The sequence below is a fragment of the Delphinapterus leucas genome, chromosome 7 (assembly GCF_059928025.1).
Source record: "Delphinapterus leucas isolate spDelLeu-1000000601 "Yukka" chromosome 7, BTC_Dleu_Yukka2, whole genome shotgun sequence".
NCBI classification, from domain to species: domain Eukaryota; kingdom Metazoa; phylum Chordata; class Mammalia; order Artiodactyla; family Monodontidae; genus Delphinapterus; species Delphinapterus leucas.
Genome location: NC_143135.1, coordinates 93,487,909 through 93,510,001, shown reverse-complemented (window position 1 = coordinate 93,510,001; position 22,093 = coordinate 93,487,909). Strand labels below are relative to the sequence as shown.

The window sequence follows — 22,093 nt, the reverse complement described above, 5'->3', positions numbered from 1 at the left end:
TAGAAAATGTGAACCGCAAAATAGCATTGCTAACTGGTTCACATCAAGACACAATATGTTTATTTCTTTACATGAAAACTGCACATTTGCTTTTTCATACAAATCAGGCCCACTGAATGGAGACAGCTTTAGATCTTTTGACATTTGAACTACATAGCTTGGGGGGCCTTTGTAGAGACTTTTATATTTTATAATTCTTACTTAAAGTATTATCTCTGTGTAAAACTTTTTTTTTTTTTTTTTTTTTTGTGGTACGCGGGCCTCTCACTGCTGTGGCCTCTCCCGCTGCAGAGCACAGGCTCCGGACGTGCAGGCTCAGCGGCCATGGCTCACAGGCCCAGCCGCTCCATGGCATGTGGGATCTTCCCGGACCGGGGCACGAACCCGTGTCCCCTGCATCGGCAGGCGGACTCTCAACCACTGCACCACCAGGGAAGCCCTGTGTAAAACTTTTGAGTTGTTCTTCCTGATGGTTACTCATCTCTTACTCAGAAGTGTCTTTTTTTTTTTTTTAATTGAAGTATAGTTGATTTACAGTGTTGTGTTAATTCCTGCTGTACAGCAGAGTGATTCAATTATATATACATTCTTTTTTATATTCTTTTCCATTATGGTTTATTACAGGATATTGAATATAGTCCCTGTGATATATAGTAGGAAAAAAATAGTATTATACTTTCTGCCTTTAGGTTAATTATCCTAAAATTCTGATTAGAAAAAAATGCATAACAAAAGTGACAATTGGCTGTGCGTTTGTCATAAATGGCTTTTATTATGTTGAGATATGTCCCCTCTCTACCCACTTTGGTGAGAGTTTTTGTCATGAATGGGTGTTGGATTTTGTCAAATGCGTTTTCTTTGTCTACTGAAATGATCATGTGGTTTTTTTTTGTTTGTTTTTGTTTTCGTTTTTGTTTTTGTTTTTGCGGTACGCGGGCCTCTTACTGTTGTGGCCTCTCCCATTGCGGAGCACAGGCTCCGGACGCGCAGGCTCAGCGGCCATGGCTCACGGGCCCAGCCGCTTTGCGGCATGTGGGATCTTCCTGGACCTGGGCACGAACCCATGTCCCCTGCATCGGCAGGCGGACTCTCAACCACTGCACCACCAGGGGAGCCCGATCATGTGTTTCTGTCTTTCCTTTTGTTAATGTGGTGTATCACACTGATTGATTTGATCTGTGTATGTTGAACCATCCTTTGTGACCTTGGATTGCATCCAACTTGATCATGCTTGATCATGGTGTATGATCCTTTTTATGTATTGTTGGATTTGAGGGAAGCCTTTTTTTTCTAACCTACACTTTTCTTTTTAGAGGAATGCATAGTTTATTTTAGTGTGACACTGATCCTGAAAAATATAGTGAAAAAGAATTTGGAACTTATTCAGAGGTAGTAAGATATGAGAACTGAGAGACCAAGTATTCCACTTTTTCTTATATTTTGGTTTTAGGGTTACTGAGGTCAGGAAGTGACTCATTTGGGTGTCTTTCAGCACCCACTCCTTTCTGGCCCAGAATAGGAGAGCACTTAGTATATATTTGGAGGAGTTTATGAGAATCTGAGGAACAGAATTTGGAGACTAAAGCAACCTCTGTCCTCTACCAGGTTGAAGTGACACATGTATGAGCCAAGGATCAATGTTTTCTATCTTCTTTTTTTGTATTAATAAATCTTTCTTTGTTCTTCCCTTAATTATTTGTATTTTGCAGCACATTATCCTCCATTTGCCACTCTACACCCTCTCCCTAGGCTAGTAATTTAACTATCTATTTAAAACATTTTTTGAGTTCTTGAGAGTTTGATAAAGGACATTTGTTATGTCTGAGCAGAAATGAGACCTAGTTTTATTTGCCCTAGTATTCCCTCTGCCCAGCACAAAGAGTTGCCATTAAGACATGTTTCTTGAATTTCTAATAGGTATTTGATTCTTATAGCCTACTGCTCTTTGGTAAATCATCACTTGGGGCTTAGCAGTCATTTCCCCTTTTCCAAAAACTTGGTGGTAGGTCTGCTTACTAAGGGACACAGACTAAGAAATACTTGGTCCCAGTGAGTCACAGCCCTGGTCCCAGCAGTCATTTGGGCTCTGTGTGGCCAGTGGAAGAGTGCTGATTTTTACCCTCTCTGTTCCATTCTCACATAAGGAAGGATCTTGCTTCTTGATAGTTAACTCCTGTTTACCCTTGATGCTTGTTCCCTTTCACATATGGAGGGTAGAAGAATTAACTCCTAAACAGGATTTATTCTTTCTGTGTTATACTTTATGCCTTTAGGTTAATTATCCTAAAATTCTGATTAGAAAAAAATGCATAACAAAAGTGACAATTGGCTATTGGTTAATGACCACCTTTGCCTCCATTTTTAGTACATTATTATTATGTTTTATGAATGAAAACTTTATTATCAGTGTTATTTTATCAGAATCCTGTTCACTCATATCTATTATTTTCTGCCTTATCCTGTGGTTGTGTTTCCAGTCTTCTTCACAATCTTTTTTTCAGAGAGAATCTTCTGATTTCCATATCTGTAGGTCTAGGAAGTGACACACAGAGACACACACACACACAAACATAAACGTACATAGTTGTTTTTCATTTGCCTCACCCTCACTGGCCCATTGGTTACTGGAAATATCCTGACTGATCTCTGATCCTTACTTCCTTTTTATAAATATCATGGAATTTATCAACCTCGTGGATTAGATTTACTGTCAGGTACCCCACAGATATCAGTACTTTTCTCTGAGGGGTGGATTCCAGTCAGAGGATCCTATTCTCCAAAGTAAAGGAGTTGACTTCGTTTCATTCATCCATTTAACAAGTATTCATTGGGTCCTACCCAACTTTTATTTGTGTTTGTATTTTCTTTGTTTAGGGAGCTCAGTGATGAGAAATAGAGGGGGAAGAGAAACTGGATTTTGGAACTGTCCTGATTTGCTATAAACATTTCATTCTGTTATGCCTTTGAATATTGAAAGTCTCAAATGCTTTCCTTTTCAAAGATTGCACATGGACTCTGGAGTCAAACAAATCTGGATTTGGATATTCATTCCACCACTTACTAGCAGGATGACTTTGGCAAACTACTTAATCTTGCTGAGTATCAACTTCTTCATCTGTAAAATAGGGATAACAGTGTTTATCTCCTAGGCTTGTTATGAGAATTAAATGAGATAATCTATATAAATAATCGGCATGCAGTAGGTGATCAGTAAATGCTGATCCTTTCTTTCTGGTGCTCTCCCCAACTCTAATAAAGAGCATGATGGCATGGATTAAATAGTTAACAGCATTTCATTTTGATGTGGCACAGATTTAGTCAATTTGCCTTTTGAAAGAAGAGTGGATACAAACTGTGAATTATCTAGGCTACATATCAGTGGGAGCTTCTGATGGGGAACTCTGTACAAATAAGGTTTTGGGAAGAACATTGGATTGGGGGTTAGAAGGCCGGAGTTCTAGCCTATCTCTTCATCTTAGTAGCTATGACCCCTAGGTAAGAAATCACTTAGTTCCCTGGAGTCTGTGTTTTCGTGTCTGTAAAGCAAGGATACCTGCCCTGCTTACCTAACAAGATGTAACATGAAAAATACATTTAAAATGCTTTTCAGATTTATGACTTGTTAGGCAAACATGAGAGATTATTCTTAGGATATACATGAGTATATGAGTACATGAGTGCTGGTTTACTACCCCTAAGTAAGAGTTGTGCATACCTTTTGGGCTTTCTGAGTAGTTTTGAGATGTATCCTGCTGGGGCATCTTTTGAAACTTTGGTTACAGGGGTGAACAGAGCATTTGTAGGAATCTGACTTTTTGCTATTTCTGTTTAGGCCACAGTGAAGATCTGCCCTCACACAGACATTCCCGTCATGATACCCCGGATTCATCTCCTCCTAGGCGGGTCCGTCATGATACCCTGGATTCATTTCCTCCTAGGAGGGTCCATCATGACACCCTGGATTCATCTCCTCCTAGAAGGGTCTGTTATGACACCCTGGATTCATCTCCTCCCAGGAGGGTCCGTCATGACCCCCTGGATTCATCTCCTCCTAGGACGGTCTGTCATGACACCCCGGATTCATTGCGTCCTAGGAGGGTCTGTCATGATACCCCGGATTCATCTCCTAGGAGGGTCCGTCACGATACCCCGGATTCATCTCCTCCTAGGAGGGTCTGTCATGATTCCCCAGATCCATCTCCCCCCAGGAGGGCCCATCATGACTCAGACCCATCTCCCCCAAGGAGGGCCCGTCATGATTCACCGGATCCTTTTCCCATCAGGAAGCCTTACCGTCATTCTTCAGGTGTATCTCCTAGAAGGGCCCGTCATGACACACCAGATCCATCTCCACCTAGGAGAGCCCACCACAATTCCTCAGATATCTCTCCTCGCAGAAGGGTCCATAACAGCTCCCCTGACACAGCTCAGCCTAGAAGGACTCTTGACTCCGTGGACACACCACAGCTCAGGAGGGCCCGTCATAATTCCCCTGACTTGGCTTCTAATGTCCCTCATTCACTGTCCAGAACCAAAAGCAGTAAAGCCCCAGAAAGTTCTAGTAAAACTTCTCCACATCGGAAGGGGCCAGGACCTTCTCATCTATCACTCCCAAAGAACAGCAAGTATGAATATGACTCAGAACTCTCTCCTCCACGGAAAAAGCAAGCAAAATCCCGTTTTGGAAGTAAGCAGCATGATTCTAAAGGTGAGCATTTGATTGTCCATGAGAGAGACTTGTTCCTGAGGCACTTTCTTTTGGACATTTTAGTTGCTTTATTAGGTATTTGTGATCTTCAGAAATGAGAATGGAGCTTTGGAGAAGTTTTAAAAACTGGAGGGAAGTGATGACAGGTTGGGCTGAGGAGAGTTAAAAATTTACAGTAGCAGGGAGGAAATTTTTATATATCCTTTTGTTTATTCTCTCCACCTCATATAAAGATATTATATACATGTTTGCTGCATGTATAGAATGCATAGAAATGTAGAAAAAGGTCATACAAAATTCTGTCATTCAGAGGCAGCCACTGCTAGTGTTGTAACCAATGTCCTTTTAGTCTTTTTTTTTTTCTTTTCATTTCTGATGTAGTTGAGACTTGTCTAGGCAGTAAATACATATTGCATGTGTAATCTTGCCTGTTGTTTTACACTTAACATTATCTTCCCCATGTCGTAAAACATCTCTTTGTTAATATAATTTATGTTGGTGTTTACTTAACCATTTCCCTAATGTTGCACATTTTAGGTTATTTCTAAACCTTTTCTTTTATAATTCTATAATGAACATCCTTATACATAAACTGTTGCCCTGTTCTGAATTATTTCCTTATCTACTTCTAGATAGATTTCTGGGGAATTGAAGTACTTGTAGATATGTTTCCTAGGAAACTAAGTACAATAGAAATGGATTTATTGGGTCAGAGGGTTCTGTACTTTTAGGACTGTTGATATGTACTGCAGATTGCTTTTGGGGAAGGTGATTTGTGATGCTTATGTCTACGATTCACAGCTGTGTGGTGAAATTTGTTGACTCCATCTTTTGTCCCTAGGTACTATTTTAATTTTTAAATTCAAATACATTTTTATACTTTAGTCTGAGGACATGAGAATATAATCCAGGTAGTTTTAAGTTTCACCACGCCACTGAGACCTGAGTGCAGTTTGTTTTTTGCCCACTCTATGTATGGATAAATATGACACAGATGATAGCCTCATCCACCAGAGGGTAGACAGCAGAAGCAAGAAGAACTACAGTTCTGCAGCCTGTGGAATGTAAAGCACGTTCACAGAAAGACAGACAAAATGAAAAGGCAGAGGACTATGTACCAGATGAAGCAACAAGATAAAACCCCAGAAGAACAACTAAGTGAAGTGGAGATAGGCAACCTTCCAGAAAAAGAATTCAGAATAATGATAGTGAAGATGATCCAGGACCTTGAAAAAAGAATGGAGGCAAAGATCAAGGAGATGGAAGAAATGTTTAACAAAGACCTAGAAGAATTAAGGAACAAACACCTAGAAGAATTAAAGAACACACAAACAGAGATGAACAGTACAATAACTGAAATGAAAAATACACTAGAAGGGATCAATAGCAGAATAACTGAGGCAGAAGAATGGTTAAGTGACCTGGAAGACAGAATGGTGGAATTCACTGCCGCAGAACAGAATAAAGAAAAAAGAGTGAAAAGAAGTGAAGACAGCCTACGAGACCTCTGGGACAACATTAAAGGCAACAACATTCGCATTATACGGGTCACAGAAGGAGAAGAGAGAGAGGACCCGAGAAAATATTTGAAGAGATTATAGTCGAAAACTTCCCTAACATGGGAAAGGAAATAGCCACCCAAGTCCAGGAAGTGCAGAGAGTCCCAGGCAGGATAAACCCAAGGAGAAACATGCCGAGACACAGAATAATCAAATTAACAAAAATTAAAGACAAGGAAAAATTATTGAAAGCAACAAGGGAAAAATGACAAATAACATACAAGGGAACTCCCGTAAGGTTAAGCAGCTGATTTCTTAGCAGAAACTCTACAAGCCAGAAGGGAGTGGCACAATATATTTGAAGTGATGAAAGGGAAGAACCTACAACCAAGATTACCCAGCAAGGATCTCATTCAGTAAGTGGGAAACACAAGGGAAGAAAAGGACCTACAAAAACTAACCCAAAACAATTAAGAAAATGGTAATAGGAACATACATATCGATAATTACCTTAAATGTGAATGGCCTAAATGCTCCAACCAGAAGACACAGGCTCATTGAATAGATACAAAAACAAGACCCATATATATGCTGTCTACAAGAGACCCACTTCAGACCTAGGGACACATACAGAATGAAAGTGAGGGGATGGAAAAAGATATTCTATGCAAATGGAAATCAAAAGAAAGCTGGAGTAGCAGTACTCATATCAGATAAAGTAGACTTTAAAATAAAGAATGTTACAAGAGACAAGGAAGGACACTACATAATGATCAAGGGATCAATCCAAGAAAAAGATATAACAATTATAAATATATATGCAGCCAGCATAGGAGCACCTCAGTACATTAGGCAAATGCTAACAGTTATAAAAGAGGAAATCGACCGTAACACAGTAATAGTGGGGGACTTTAACACCTCACTTACACCAATGGACAGATCATCCAGAGAGAAAATTAATAAGGAAATAACAATCTTTAAATAACACAATAGACCAGAGAGATTTAATTGATATTTATAGGACATTCCATCCAAAAACAGGAGATTACACTTTCTTCTCAAGTGCACACGGAACAGTCTCCAGGATAGATCACATCTTGGGTCACAAATCAAACCTCAGTAAATTTAAGAAAATTGAAATCATATCAAGCATCTTTTCGGACCACAATGCTATGAGATTAGAAATAAATTACAGGGAAAAAACTGTAAAAAACACAAACACATGGAGGCAAACAATACATTACTAAAAAACCAAGAGATCACTGAAGAAATCAAAGAGGAAATCAAAAAATACCTAGAGACAAGTGACAAAAAAAACACGATGATCCAAAACCTATGAGATGCAGCAAAAGCAGTTCTAAGAGGGAAGTTTATAGCAATGCAATCCTACCTCAGGAAACAAGAAAAATCTCAAATAAACAATCTAACCTTACACCTAAAGGAACTAGAGAAAGAAGAACAAACAAAACCCAATGCTAGTAGAAGGAAAGAAATCATAAAGATCAGAGCAGAAATAAATGAAATAGAAACAAAGAAAACAATAGCAAAAATCAATAAAACTAAAAGCTGGTTCTTTGAGAAGATAAAATCGATAAACCTTTAGCCAGACTCATCAAGAGAAAGAGGGAGAGGACTCAAATCAATAAAATTAGAAATGAAAAAGAAGTTACAACGGACACCGCAGAAATACAGAGCATCGTAAGAGACTACTACAGGCTACTCCATGCCAATAAAATGGACAACCTGGAAGAAGTGGACAAATTCTTAGGTATATAACCTTCCAATACGGAACCAGGAAGAATTAGAAAATATGAACAGACCAATCACAAATAATGAAATTGAAACTGTGATTAAAAATCTTCCAACAAAAGTCTAGGACCAGATGGCTTCACAGGTGAATTCTATCAAACATTTAGAGAAGAGCTAACACCTATCCTTCTCAAGCTCTTCCAAAAAATTGCAGAGGAAGGAACACTCCCAAACTCATTCTACAAGGCCACCATCACCCTGATACCAAAACCAGACAAGGATGTCACAAAAAAAGAAAACTACAGGCCAATATCACTGATGAACATAGATGCAGAAATCCTCAACAGAATACTAGCAGACAGAATCCAGCAGCACATTAAAAGGAACATACACCACGATCAAGTGGGATTTATCCCAGGGATGCAAGATTCTTCAATTTATGCAAATCAATCAATGTGATACATCATATTAACAAATTGAAGGAGAAAAACCATATGATCATCTCAATAGATGAAGGAAAAGCTTTCGACAGAATTCCACACCCATTTATGATAAAAACTCTCCAGAAAGTGGGCATAGAGAGAACCTACCTCAACATAATAAAGGCCATATACGACAAACCCACAGCAAACATCATTCTCAGTGGTGAAAAACTGAAAGCATTTCCTCTAAGATCAGGAACAAGACAAGGATGTCCACTCTCACCACTATTATTCAACATAGTTTCGGAAGTCCTAGCCATGGCAATCAGAGAAGAAAAAGAAATAAAAGGAATACAAATTGGAAAAGAAGAGGTAAAACTGTCACTGTTTGCAGATGACTTGATACTATACAGAGAAAATCCTAAACATGCCACCAGAAAACTACTAGAGCTAATCATTGAACTTGGTAAAGTTGCAGGATACAAAATTAATGCACAGAAATCTCTTGCATTCCTATACACTAGCAATGAAAGATCAGGAAGAGAAATTAAGGATACAATCCCATTCACCATGGCAACAAAAAGAATAAAATACCTAGGAATAAACCTACCTAAGTAGGTCAAAGACCTGTACTCAGAAAACTGTAAGACACTAATGAAAGAAATCAAAGGTGACACAAACAGATGGAGAGATATACCATGTTCTTGGATTGGTAGAATCAATATTGTGAAAATGACTGTACTACCCAAAGCAATCTACAGATTCAGTGCAATCCCTATCAAATTACCAGTGGCAGTTTTTACAGAACTAGAACAAAAAAATCTTAAAATTTGTATGGAGACACAAAAGACCCTGAATAGCCAAAGCAATCCTGAGAGAAAAAAACAGAGCTGGAGGAATCAGGCTCCCCGACTTCGGACTATACTACAAAGCTACAGTAATCAAGACAATATGGTACTGGCACAAAAACAGAAATATAGATCAATGGAACAGGATAGAAAGCCCAGAGATAAACCCACGCACCTGTGGTCAGCTAATCTATGACAGAGGAGGCGAGGAAACACAATGGAGAAAAAGACAGTCTTCAATAAGTGGTGCTGGGAAAACAGGACAGTTACATGTAAAAGAAAGAAATTAGAACACTCCCTAACACCATACACAAAAATAAACTCAAAACAGATTAATAACCTAAATATATATATATATATATGGCACAGATGAGTATGTTGAGATCTCAACATGCTAGTCAGTCACTAGTAACTTGGGAGTAGAACCCCACATCCTGCCTATTGGTTTTAAAAGTTGTCTTTCACTTTGCTGTTCTCCCGTGTCATTCGTAATTGTGTTTAGGTTAGTGATAGTTCCTCACAAGAGGACTAAATGAATATTGAACATTAGCCTGACAAATTCTTTTTTTAGATTCTGCCAAGGGGATTAAAGACTTTACTGTTTAATTTCCAGGCTCTTCCCCCAGCCATAGGAAATATCATACAAGCTCTTCACCCAGGAGACATCAGAGTCACATGTTGGACGCTTCTTCCTACCCAAGTGACAGTAGGAAAGCCTCTGACTCAGATCTTTCTCCTCCACGGCATAAACAAAGTTCAGGGCCCCGGGATTCTGATTCAGATCTGTCACCTCCACGGAATAGACCTAGGCACTGGAACTCTGATTCTGACCTCTCTCCACCAAGGAGGAAACAGAGGGCCAAATCATCTGATTCTGACCTGTCTCCACCTCGAAGGAGTCAGCCTCTGGGAAAGAAGGTAAGAATTTTCAGGAGCCATATCTTCTCTTAGAGAGAGATAATTCCTGTCTTCTAGCTCTGTACAAGTCCCAGAGATCCAAGCCAAAGCAGCAAGAGGTAACTCTTAGTAGCATAGTAAATCTAGCTCACAGGACCTCTAGGGCTCTTTTCTTCTCTCTGAAGTCAGGACTGCCTAACCCAGCCCAGGTGAACTTGCAAATAGCAGATTTCCTAAATAGCTTCTGCCTTTATATCCTCTCAGTTCCATGAATTTCATTTTAATAGGTCCACAGAAACTTCCTAGTTTCTTACGAATAAACTGAGAATGTAGTTTACAGAGTGGAGTTAGGAGCATGAACCTTGTGTCAAACAGATTACATATTGGGATCGTACTTCTTATATGTACTATCTGTGAGGTTTGAGCAAGATACATAATATCTCTAAGCCTCAGCTTCTTCATCTTTAAAATATGGATAATAGTAGTACGTACTTCATAAGGTTCTTGTGGGAATAAATGAGTCAGTAAGTAAAGCTCTTAGCACAGTGCCTGGGACAAAGTAAGCATTTAGTATAAGCAGTCTACTATTATAAATTGGACTGTCTCCAGAGCTCAAAGAGAGGCACTTAAGATATAAAACGACTTTTAGGAATCATATCACCTGGGAAGTAAGTGTTCTGTATTATTTTAAATCTGTGATGAAGCCTGAATTAGCAAAACAAATCTGCATGAACCCTGAGTAATTGTGTTGTAAAGAACACCAGTACTAGTAAAGAAGTGTTATTCCAGAGCTTCCCTGGTGGCGCAGTGGTTAAGAATCCGCCTGCCAATGCAGGGGACACGGGTTCAGGCCCTGGTCCGGGAAGATCCCACATGCTGTGGAGCAACTAAGCCCGTGTGCCACAACTCCTGAGCCCACGTGCTGCAATTATTGAAGCCCGCATGCCTAGAGCCCATGCTCCGCAACAAGAGAAGCCACTGCAATGAGAAGCCCGGGCACGGCAATGAAGAGTAGCCCCCACTCGCCACAATTAGAGAAAACCTGCACGCAGCAACAAAGACCCAACGCAGCCAAAAATAAAAAATAAAAAAAATTTTAAAAAAGGTGTTATTCCAGTGAGTTGATTAAGAAAGAGAATGATAGAGCCTGTGCTGTGCATGTTTCCTCTAACACAGACGTTTCAGGTAAGTTTCTCTGTAGCCCATGTGGTCCTGGTAGGGTAGACCAGCCTGTCCCTAGCCCAGGAAGTAGGGTTCTTCTCTTTTGGGGAACAGAGTGAGGTCTGTGTTTCAGCTGGACTCCTTGACATTTTTATGTATCTGCTTAGTCCATGGGCAATTTACTATTAATCAAATTTAATTTAGCACATTGTTTAAGGATATCGGGATATAAGTATATACATTGATTGTGGGTTGGTTTGTTATCTTGATACAGAGTGGAGTTTAGTAAGAAGTTTCGATTTGGTTATATCTTGTCATTATCCTGAAATATAGCCACAATTTCAGCATCTTAGGTTTGCTTGACTTTGTGATTTAAATGAAATATTTTATCAGTGTTGATCTCTACCAGAGGGCTTAGAGCTTGATAGAGGTTTCTGATCAGGTGACCTGAGTCTTCATGTGTGCAGTTTATATGCTGTAAAGTCAGAAATACAGATGCTTAGCCTTCCCTTTAGCATGTTGTTGGTTTGTGTTTCTGTTTACTCTTAAGCTTGATAGTACTGTTAAGTTTCCATGAAATTCAGTTTTATTTCTTTTCTATTTTGTGAATCCTGTGGTTGGTAATAAGAATATAAAGCTAGAGTTTTTGGTTTGGTTATTGCTGATTATCAGACAAAAATACACCTAACTGTGTATACCCATGGAGTCTATTGCTGCATTATCTTATTAATGTTGGATGCTCCCTTTTCCATTGCATAGGCTGCACACATGTATTCTGGGGCTAAAACTGGGTTGGTGTTAACTGACATACAGCGAGAGCTGCAGGAGCTCGAGAGACGGGACCAAGAGACCATGGCATTTGAAGGTAAAGACGTGAGAGTGCAGAGACCAGTTGAGGCTCTTGTAGCTTTTATTTTTTTTAATGTAGCTTATTATACCTGATATTTAAAAGTTGTAATTGCTGTCAAATTTCAGCTCTGGTTTTGTGCATTATTTTAACTTCTCATTGGGTCCAAGTGGTTCTTTTCCTTCTTGAAAAATGTTAATTTTCAGGATCATTACCAATATGCACTTAGATGTTGGTAGGGACTACTAGTAGTCTGGCTGTGAAAGTTCTTATCTAGCATCAGAACCCCAAGTGGTTGATTTTAGCTGTTAGAATATTATTTCTGATTTTGATACCTGGTGTTTATCTTTAAAAGTATAATTTTCCTTTGCAGCTGAATTCCAGTATGCTGAAACTGTATTTCGAGATAAGTCTGGTCGTAAGAGGAATTTGAAACTGGAACGTTTAGAGCAGAGGAGAAAAGCGCAGAAGGACTCGGAGAGAGATGAGCTGTATGCTCAGTGGGGAAAAGGGTAAGAGAACCACTGAAAGGAAAAACAAGACTGCAGTGACCGGAGGAAGTCATTTCTCTATTCTTCTGCCTTCAAAGCTGTTTTCAGGAATGGGAAATTCAGTGTCCTCAGTCTCCTTCCTAAGATACTGATATATTCCACACTTCCAGTTGGTATTCAACAGTTTTACCTTTTTCAGTATTTGGCCTAGGCTGCTGGAAAGGGGAGGTTCTCCAAGTGTAGCAGTACATCTCAGTGTAAGAGTGGAAATGTTAAACAGGATAACAGACACTCCTGGTTCTTTTTGTCTAGGCTTGCACAGAGCCGGCAGCAGCAACAAAATGTGGAGGATGCAATGAAGGAAATGCAAAAGCCTCTGGCCCGCTATATTGATGATGAAGATCTAGATCGGATGCTGAGAGAAAAAGAAAGAGAGGGGGACCCCATGGCCAAGCTTATCAAGAAGAATAAGGCCAAGGAGGACAAGAATAAGAAAGGTGAGCCTTCTGGGAATCTTCAGAGAATGAGGTGACTTACGTGAAGAGAGAAAATCAGTAGGGTGATGATACATAGCTATGTGCAAAGGAGGCTTTCCCATACAATTTCAGATTTCTTGTATTGGGGAATTTAGATTTAACTCAAGAGACTTCTGTACAAAAAAATTTTTTCCCACTGCCATCCAGCTCTGATTTGAATTACGTAGGTAACTAACTTTTCTCCCTCTCCTGTCATTAGTGAGACCTCGCTACAGTGGCCCAGCACCTCCTCCCAACAGGTTCAATATCTGGCCTGGATATCGCTGGGATGGAGTAGACAGGTAAACCTGAATATTTCCTACAGTTTTGTTTTCTCTTCCATCTAACCCGAACCTTCCCTGACTGTTCTCAAATCATTCTACACTCTGCCTCATATTCTGCTCTAATCACAAGGTTAGTAATATGCAGTTTGGTTGCTTCTGTTTCTTAAATCTCATTTTCCATGCTTAGAATACTCCTTCCTTTTTTCCTTTTCAAAGCTCTGGGCAAATAACTCAGGTGGTCCAGCTAGGATACCCTTTGTTTTTGACACTGATCACTTCTAATGATATTTTCTAAGGTTTGGAGGGGATGAATGATAGGTGCTAGTCTGAAGCCTTTTATATGTTGTATCTTTAAAATGTAGCCCTTGAATCTTTTCTTCACTGCCTTAGGAGTGAGTTACTTGTAATGTTGCACTGCCCCTACCACCTTGTCTTTTCACCTACCCATATCTGTACCCACATGCACTAAATTCCTTTCTGCTATCATGGATGAACTGTATATGCTCCTATCTAAAGTCAGTCCCTCTACTTCATGTTAGATCCCATCTCTTGCCTGCTAAAGGACATTGTTCTGTCATCTAGCACAGTGACTCTCAAAATTTGTCCTCTCAAGACTCCTTTACACTCTTAATAATTATTGAGGACTCTAAAAAGTTTTGTTTATGTGGGTTATAGCTGTTAATATTTACCATATTAGAAATTAAACTAAGAAGTTTAAAAAGTATTTATTAATTCTTTAAAAAAAGCCATTACGTTAACATAGTTACTCTGTTTTTAAAGAGAAATAACTATATTTTTCAAACAAAAAAAAAGTGAGATTCAGGATAGCTTTGATTTACATTCTTGCAAATCTCATTAATGTCTGGGCTGATAGAAAACATCAGGACTTTTTTTTTTGTATTTTATTTTTATTTTTTAACTTTTAATTTTATATTGGTATATAGTTGATTAACAATGTTGTATTAGTTTCAGGTGTACAACAAAGTGATTCAGTTATAAATATACATGTATCTATTCTTTTTCCAATTCTTTTCCCAATTAGGTTGTTACAGAATATTGATCAGGGCTCCCTGTGCTATACAGTAGGCCCTTGTTGGTTATCCATTTTAAATATAGCAGTGTGTACAAGAAGACATCAGGATTTAGCCTGTTGCAGTATGTTTAGCTGAAATATAGGAAGAAAATTCAACCTTATACATAGGTAGTTAGAAAAGGAAGGTGTATTAGTTTTTTTTTTTTTTTGCGGTACACGGGCCTCTCACTGTTGTGGCCTCTCCCGTTGCGGAGCACAGGCTCCAGACGCGCAGGCTCAGTGGCCATGGTCATGGGCCCAGCTGCTCCGCGGCATGTGGGATCTTCCCGGACCGGGGCACGAACCCGTGTCCCCTGCATCAGCAGGCGGACTCTCAACCACTGCGCCACCAGGGAAGCCCTAGGTTTTTTTTAATACTACACAAAAACTCAATAAGTGGTAGCTTCTTAAAGGTTATTTGTAATATGGAATCAGAAACCATATCAAAAAGCTTTTCATACTGTTAGATTAAAATCCATTGGTCTTTTTCCTATTTTGGATGGATCTTTTACTCATGCATGATTTTATAACATCATCTACTGTTCATTGGTTTGCTGAGTTTTTCAGACCTTCCAAATGTTGACATATTTCATATACAATATCAGATAATGATATATACATATTAATATTAACTTTGATCTCATCACAAAAATCTTTAAATAACTAGAAGCTAAAGGAGTTCATGGTAGTGGGTACAAGTTTTTCAAAATTCTAATTTACGCTTGAAAGCTCCTATTTTATCATTGGCAACCAATATTATCAGCCACTTTCCTTGAAGTAAAGGTCACTTCGTACAATGACTTTTTTTGCAGGATCCGTCAGATTTTGAACCTAGAGGATCATGTCCTCTGTGAATATAAACAGTGTTACTTCTTCCTTTCTAATCCAGATGCCTTTTGTTTCTTTTTCTTGCCTTATTGTGCTAGCTACAACTTCCAGTGCAAATGTTGAGTAGAAGCAGTAAGAGCAGACATATTTTACCTTGTTGCTAACCTTAGGAGGAAAACATTCAGCCTTTTCACCATGAAATATCTTGTAAACTATAGAATTTTTTTTGTAGATTTCCTTTATTGAGTTGAGAAATTTCTATTCCTAGTTTGCCAAGGAATGTCTTTTTTCAGGAATGTGTGTTGGATTTTATTCAAAATATTTTCTGATTTTCCTTTTGGTTCATTCTTTGAGCCATGATTTACTTATGAGTGTATTTTAGAATTCCAAACATTTAGACTTTTCTAGATATCTCATTGTTATTGATTTCCAGTTTAATTCCATTGAGGTCAGAGAATACACTATGTAATATTTTGATCTTTTGAAATTTATTAAGCATGTTTTATGGCCCAGTATATGGTTTACCTTGGTGAATAGCCCATTTGCACTTGAAGATAATGTGTATTTTGCAGTTGCTTGGGGTAGTGTTTTGAAAAAATTTTTTTGTATTCTTTTTTTAAGTAAACTTTTTGTTTTGGAATAATTTTAGATTTATAGAAAATTTGCAGAGATAGTATAAAGAATTCTTGTAAACTCCTTATCCAGTTTTGTTACTGTTCGTTATATTATCATGGTACATTAATCAAATCTAAGAAGCCAACATTAGTATGTTATTATTAATGCACCAGATTTTATTTGGTTTTCACCAGTTTTCTATTAATGTTCTTTTTCTGTTCAGGGATGCAATTCAGGATACCACATTGTACTTAGTTGTCATGTCTCCTCAGCCTCTTCTGATCTGTGTCAGTTTCTCAGTCTTTCTTCGTTCTTTGTAACCTTAACACTTTTTTGGGGGGGTATGGTCAGGTATTTTTGTTGAATGTTCCTCAAATTGAGTTTGTTTGATGTTTTTCTCATGATTAGCCTGAGGTTATGGGTTTTTGGAAAGACTTCCACAGTGGTGGAGTGTCCTTCTCATCACATCATTTTAGGGGTTACATGATATCCACATGACATCACTAGTAATGTTAACCTGGATCACTGGGTTAATGTAGTGAGTGTTTGCCGGGTTTCTCTGCTTTAAAATTGCTGTTTTTCTTCTTTCATACTCTCTTCTCTGGAAGGGAGTCAACTGAGTTCAGCTTACACTCAAAAGGAGACCTACAGAAGGATATCTACATATATTATTTAGACTTTTTCTGTAAGGAAGATCTGTTTCATCTCACCATTTATTTGCTCAATCATTTGTTTATATCAGTATGGACTCATGTATATTTTATACTTTGTATAGTAATCTAATAGTATGTTATTTATTTTGTTGCTTAAATTGTTTTGTTCTTGGCCGTTGGGAGTTCTCTCAGGTGTCCCTTTTACATGCCTATCCTTTTATTTTTTGAGCATTCTTTGACTTTCTGTTACTATAAGGTGCTTCAGGCTTATATTGTATTTTCTCTGCCCCAGTGCCTAAAGTAGCCATTTCTCTAAGAAATCCTGGCTGCTTTTAATGGAGAAAGATATTTAGAAACCAAGATCCAACTGCTAGAGTGCTTGTTGTTACTGAGGTGTCATTGTTTCTAGACCCTCTCAGCAGACAGAGCTAGTTAATGCGTGTATAGTAGTCTGTGTATACACACATATCTATAATTGTTTCTGCGTCTATCCACCTGCAAGTGTGTTATATATACACATATATTTACATATATATATAAATAAGAGTTCATGTTGATGTAACTGACTTTAACCAAGTATTACCTTTCCTTTTTGCTTACCTCCCCAACATTGAGAAACCTGGCACCCACCATCCACCATCCATTTTGCTCATCCCAGGACACATGTAAAACAGTTTCAAAATTGAGAAATTCAGAAATGAGAAACTAATTTACCATCTAGAGTGTAGCATTTATGTGCAGTTCATTTTGTTCTTACCCTTATAATTTCTAATCAAAATACCATTTTCCAACATAAAGAGTCAGCCCCCGTACCCCCCCCCCCGAACATCCTGGGTAATTTTTTTCTTTTATAGTTTACTTATATTAGTGTTTACTCATTATGGTGTATAGTTCTATGGGATTTAACAAATGAGTAGAGTCATTCATTCACCACCCTAGTACTGTATGGAATAGTTCCATCATTCTAAAATTTCCTGTGTAAGTCTCTTTTTAGTCATTTATACCTCCTCCACCAACCCCTTATAATTACTGCTGTTGTTTTCTGTCCCTATAGTTTTGTCTTTTCCAGAGTGTTACATGAACGGAATCATACAATGTGTAACCTTTTGAGTCTGACCTTTTGCACTTAGCAAAATGCATTTTAAGATTCATCCATGTACTTGCATGAATCAGTACTGTATTCCTTGTTTATCACTGAGTAGTATTGCATTGGATGGGTATACCACAGTCTGTTTATTCCCCAGTTGAAGGATATCTTGGTTGCTCCCAGTTTTTAGCAGTTGTGAATAAAGCTGCAGTAAACATTTGTGTATGGGTTTTTATGTCGATATAGTTTTCAGTTTACTTGGGTAAATACCCAATGATTGCTATATTGTGTTGTTGAGATTATGTTTAATTTTATAAGAAACTGCCAGTTGTCTTCCAAAGAGGCTGTATCATTTTACATTACCACAGAGAGTGAGGATTTCTGTTGCTCCATATCCTTGCCGGCATTTGGTATTGTCAGTGTTTTGGCTTTTAGGTGTGTGAATTTAGTAGTGAATTTTAACTGCTCTGTTTTCTTTTTAGTTATACCTTTCTGCAATTTTTTTTTCAGTGTTATAAGGATCACAGTACGTATCTTTAATTTATCACAGCCTACTGAGAGTTATAATTGTACTATTTCACATAAAATATAAGAACCTTGCAACACTACAGTTCTACTTAACCTCTGTTTTTAGTGCTATTGTTTTCATACATATTACATAAAAAATGGTATAGATCCCACAATACAGTGTTAAAATTTTTACTTTGCAGTTATATATTTTTTTAAGAAACTAAGAAAACAAAAGAAAAAAATACATAGTTGTTAGTACTTACTCACATAGTTACAATTTCTGGTACTCTTCCTTCTTTCCTAAAGAAATTAGGAAGTTTTAATATTCCTTCAGTGCAGGTCTGTTGGCAAAAAATTCAGTTTTTGTTGATAGGAAAATGTCTTTATTTCACCTTTGTTTCTTAACAGCTTTAATTTTGAAATAATGTTAGGCTCACAAGAACTTGAAAAAATAGTACAGTGTATTAGTGTACCATTCACCCAACTTCCCCCAATGATAATATCTTTTATAACCATAGTACATTATCAAAGCCAGGAATTGGTATTGGCACAGTTCTATTAAATTAGAGAATTTTTTCTCACCTTCGTTTTTGAAGGATTGTTTCACTGGCATAGTGTTGAGGGAGGTTATCGAGAGGATGTGACCACTGGTTGACCTGTGAGCTGGACCCAGGCAACTGGAGGCCCTTACCTCTCCCCTGTCCTTGGAATGTACATCCTGTCTACTCTTCCCATACTGGCAGCCATTTCAAGGACATAGCCTTGAGAGAGTAGGGTGTTTTTGAGACCATCTGGACCATCTGGACTGAACCCTTATATATAAGGCCTCTAAACTTCTAAGGTTCTCGCAGGCAGGTGTGGAGAACCACTTGTCCTGCACCCAAGACAAACCTTGTATGTAAGTTCCCTTGCTTATTAAACCTGCCACCTGCCAATCTGGAGTGATCTGCCTCTTTCTTTGGTCTCTCGTTGTCCTCCGTGTATGGGGGCCAATTTCAGATTTTACCCAGGGAACTCCTGAGGTTTCAAACCAACACAGAGGACTCAGGATTGACAGTACCAGACTTCTATGACAGCTCTGTCAGCCCTTTAAAGACTTTTCATCACTTTCTGGCCTCCATTGTTTCCAATTAGAAGTCAACCCTCAGATTTCATTTGTTTCATTGTCTCACCCCCTAACCCCAACATATACGCATTATAATATATTTGCTGGCAGCTTTCAAGATTTCCTTCTGGTCTTTGGTTTTCAGCAGTTTGACTATGGTGTACCTAGGTGTGGTTTTCTTTGTATTTATCCTTTTTTGAGTTTGTTGAGCTTTTTGGATTTATGAGTTCATGTTTTTCACATTTGGGAGGTATTTGGCTGTTTTTTGTTCAATTCCTTTTTTTTTAAACCACTTTTCCTTCTCCAATTACACTATTTCCACTACTTGATATTATCCCACAGATCTCTGAAGTCCTGTTCATTTTTCTATCATTATTTTTCTCTCTGTTCCTAAGGTGGGATAATTTCTTTTGATCTGATTTCAAGTTCATTGACTCTTCTGCCATCTCTAGCCTATTAGGCTCATACACTGAATTTTTTGTTTCAGCTAGTTTAAATATATTTATTAGTTATTTTTAGCTGCGTTGGGTCTTCTTTGCTGCACGTGGGCTTTCTCTAGTTGTGACGAGCAGGGGCTACTCTTTATTGCAGTGCATGGGCTTCTCATTGCAGTGGCTTCTCTTGTAGCAGAACACGGACTCTAGGCACGTGGGCTTCAGTAGTTGTGGCACGTGGGCTCAGTAGTTGTGGCTCATGGGTTCTAGAGTGCAAGCTCAGTTGTTGTGGCACATGGGCTTGGTTGCTCTGTGGCACGTGGGATCCTCCCAGACCAGGGCTCGAACCCGTGTCCCCTGCATTGGCGGGCACCACTGTGCCATCAGTGAAGTCCCTCAGCTAGTTTATTATATTTTTATAGTATAACCACTGTGCCACCAAGGAAGTCCTCAGCTAGTTTATTATATTTTCAACTCTAGAATTTCCATTTGACATATTTCTCTGCTGAGATTTCCTACCTATTCATTCATTATGTGTCATTTTTTTCCCTTGAGAATATTTATAATTGGTGCTTTGAATTCCTGTCTGCTCATTGGAGCATTTGGGTTATCTCAAGATTGGTTTCTATTCATAGTTTTTTCTTGAGTTTCATCACATTTTACTGTTTCTTTACATGTCTGGTCTTAAAAATGTTATACTGGACATTATGAATGGTACATTGCAGAGACTTTGAATTCTTTTATATTCCTTTGAAGTGTGTTGATTTTTTTAATAAGATGGTGTAACCATCTTATTTTTAATTTTGTTTATTAATTAATTTATTTTAATTATTTATTTAATTTATTTTGGGCTACGTTGGGTCTTCGTTGCCTCGCATGGGCTTTCTGTAGTTGCAGTGAGCGGGGCTGCTCTTCATTGTGGTGCGCGGGCTTCTCATTGTGGTGGCTTCTCTCGTTGCAGAGCACGGGCTCTAGGCGCGCGGGCTTCAGTAGTGGCACACGGGCTCCGTACTTGTGCCTTGTGGGCTCTAGAGCGCAGGCTCAGTAGTTGTGGCACATGGGCTCAGTTGCTCCACGGCATGTGGGATCTTCCCGGACCAGGGCTCGAAACCTGTGTCCCCTGCTTTGGCAGGTGGATTCTTAACCACTGCGCCACCAGGGAAGTCCTTGAAGTGTGTTGATTTTTATTCCAGCAGACAGTTAACTTGACTGTGTTTTAACTCCAAACTCTAACTTCTTTGCAGTGGGCAGCAGCTAAAATTTCTGCTCAGTTCTTTCAGTTTCTAGCTGCTGGTTTTTCATGGGGCCCAAGGGGATTTCCCCTGCACAAGCACAGTTTAGCAGTTAGCCAAAGATTTGGGCGCAGTTTGTATGTAGATTTTGGAGTTCATCCCTTTTGAAGCTCCCTCCCTTTCAGTATTTCTTCCCTGATTTTCCAGCTGCTCTGCTCACTCTGCACTGACACCTTAAGCCAGTAAGCCTGTGGCTTTCTGCCTTCATGAGCTGTGCAGTTTGGGAAGTGCCCTCTGGCAAAAAGCCTCACAAATCTCTTCTGACACCCAGACTCCCACCCAAGTTTTGTCTGCTTTTGGTCACTGTCTCATGCCTTCAAATACTTTCAGATACTCGTATCTTTATATTTTGTCCAGATTTTATAATTGTTTTCTGAGTGTAGGTTAGTTTGCACGAGTTCTCTGCCATGACTGGAATCTACCACTCTGCTTTATATGGGCCTAAGTCATTATCTTCTGTCCTTTAAGCTGCCATCTAAATCCAGAGCTCTAGTTCCTGATATTGGCAGGTATCCTCAGGGTGGCTGTGGTTTCAGGCTCCTTTCCTGCTTTCGTTTGCAGCACACTGTATATCGGCTTTTTGGTAACAGGAGGGTTTTTCAGAATACTAATTTGCTGTATAGCCAGAAGTAGATCTTTTTATAGCCACAACCGTAAAGATACTCCTGCTACACTGAGTTCATTCTTTTTTTCTTTTTTCTATTTTTTTTTCAAATTTCTGGACCCAAAACAGAACTCTCCCTGACCTGGTTTTTAACTGGTATAATTTGTCTCCATCTCTCCCAGTAGTTTTCCTACACTTCTCATTCTTCTTTTCTCCTAGATTTTTCCTTTTAGTTCCCTTTCTCATCCTTGCTTTCTTTCTGATTATTTAGTCTTTCATTGCCTTTTCTGCTTTTGTCTGTTTTTGGCAAGTGGATATTTCTAAAACAGATCTATAGTATGTTACAGTTAGAAAAACCCATAAGGTCAATTAAACTAACTTACATTATTTAAAAGAGAAACAGAGGCCCCGATAAATTTAACAACTTATAGTCTTTCAGCTCACCTGATAAAGCTGGAATTAGACCTTGGGC

The 22,093-nt window shown here is 38.7% G+C and overlaps 1 protein-coding gene across 3 annotated transcripts in view; it reads left to right on the top strand.

Moving 5' to 3' along the window:
- Positions 1 to 22,093, top strand: part of BUD13 (BUD13 spliceosome associated protein) — an 80,446-nt gene that overhangs the window by 8,718 nt on the left and 49,635 nt on the right. For all 3 annotated transcript variants that reach the window (XR_016393931.1, XR_016393932.1, XM_022559215.2), the window contains exons 4-9: positions 3,833 to 4,708; positions 9,840 to 10,144; positions 12,044 to 12,149; positions 12,505 to 12,643; positions 12,935 to 13,119; positions 13,358 to 13,439. Coding sequence is in view for 1 of the 3 variants with exons in the window: in XM_022559215.2 (XP_022414923.2) it covers positions 3,833 to 4,708; positions 9,840 to 10,144; positions 12,044 to 12,149; positions 12,505 to 12,643; positions 12,935 to 13,119; positions 13,358 to 13,439 (1,693 nt within the window). In the remaining 2 variants the exon portion in view is untranslated. The remainder of the gene's footprint in view (positions 1 to 3,832; positions 4,709 to 9,839; positions 10,145 to 12,043; positions 12,150 to 12,504; positions 12,644 to 12,934; positions 13,120 to 13,357; positions 13,440 to 22,093) is intronic.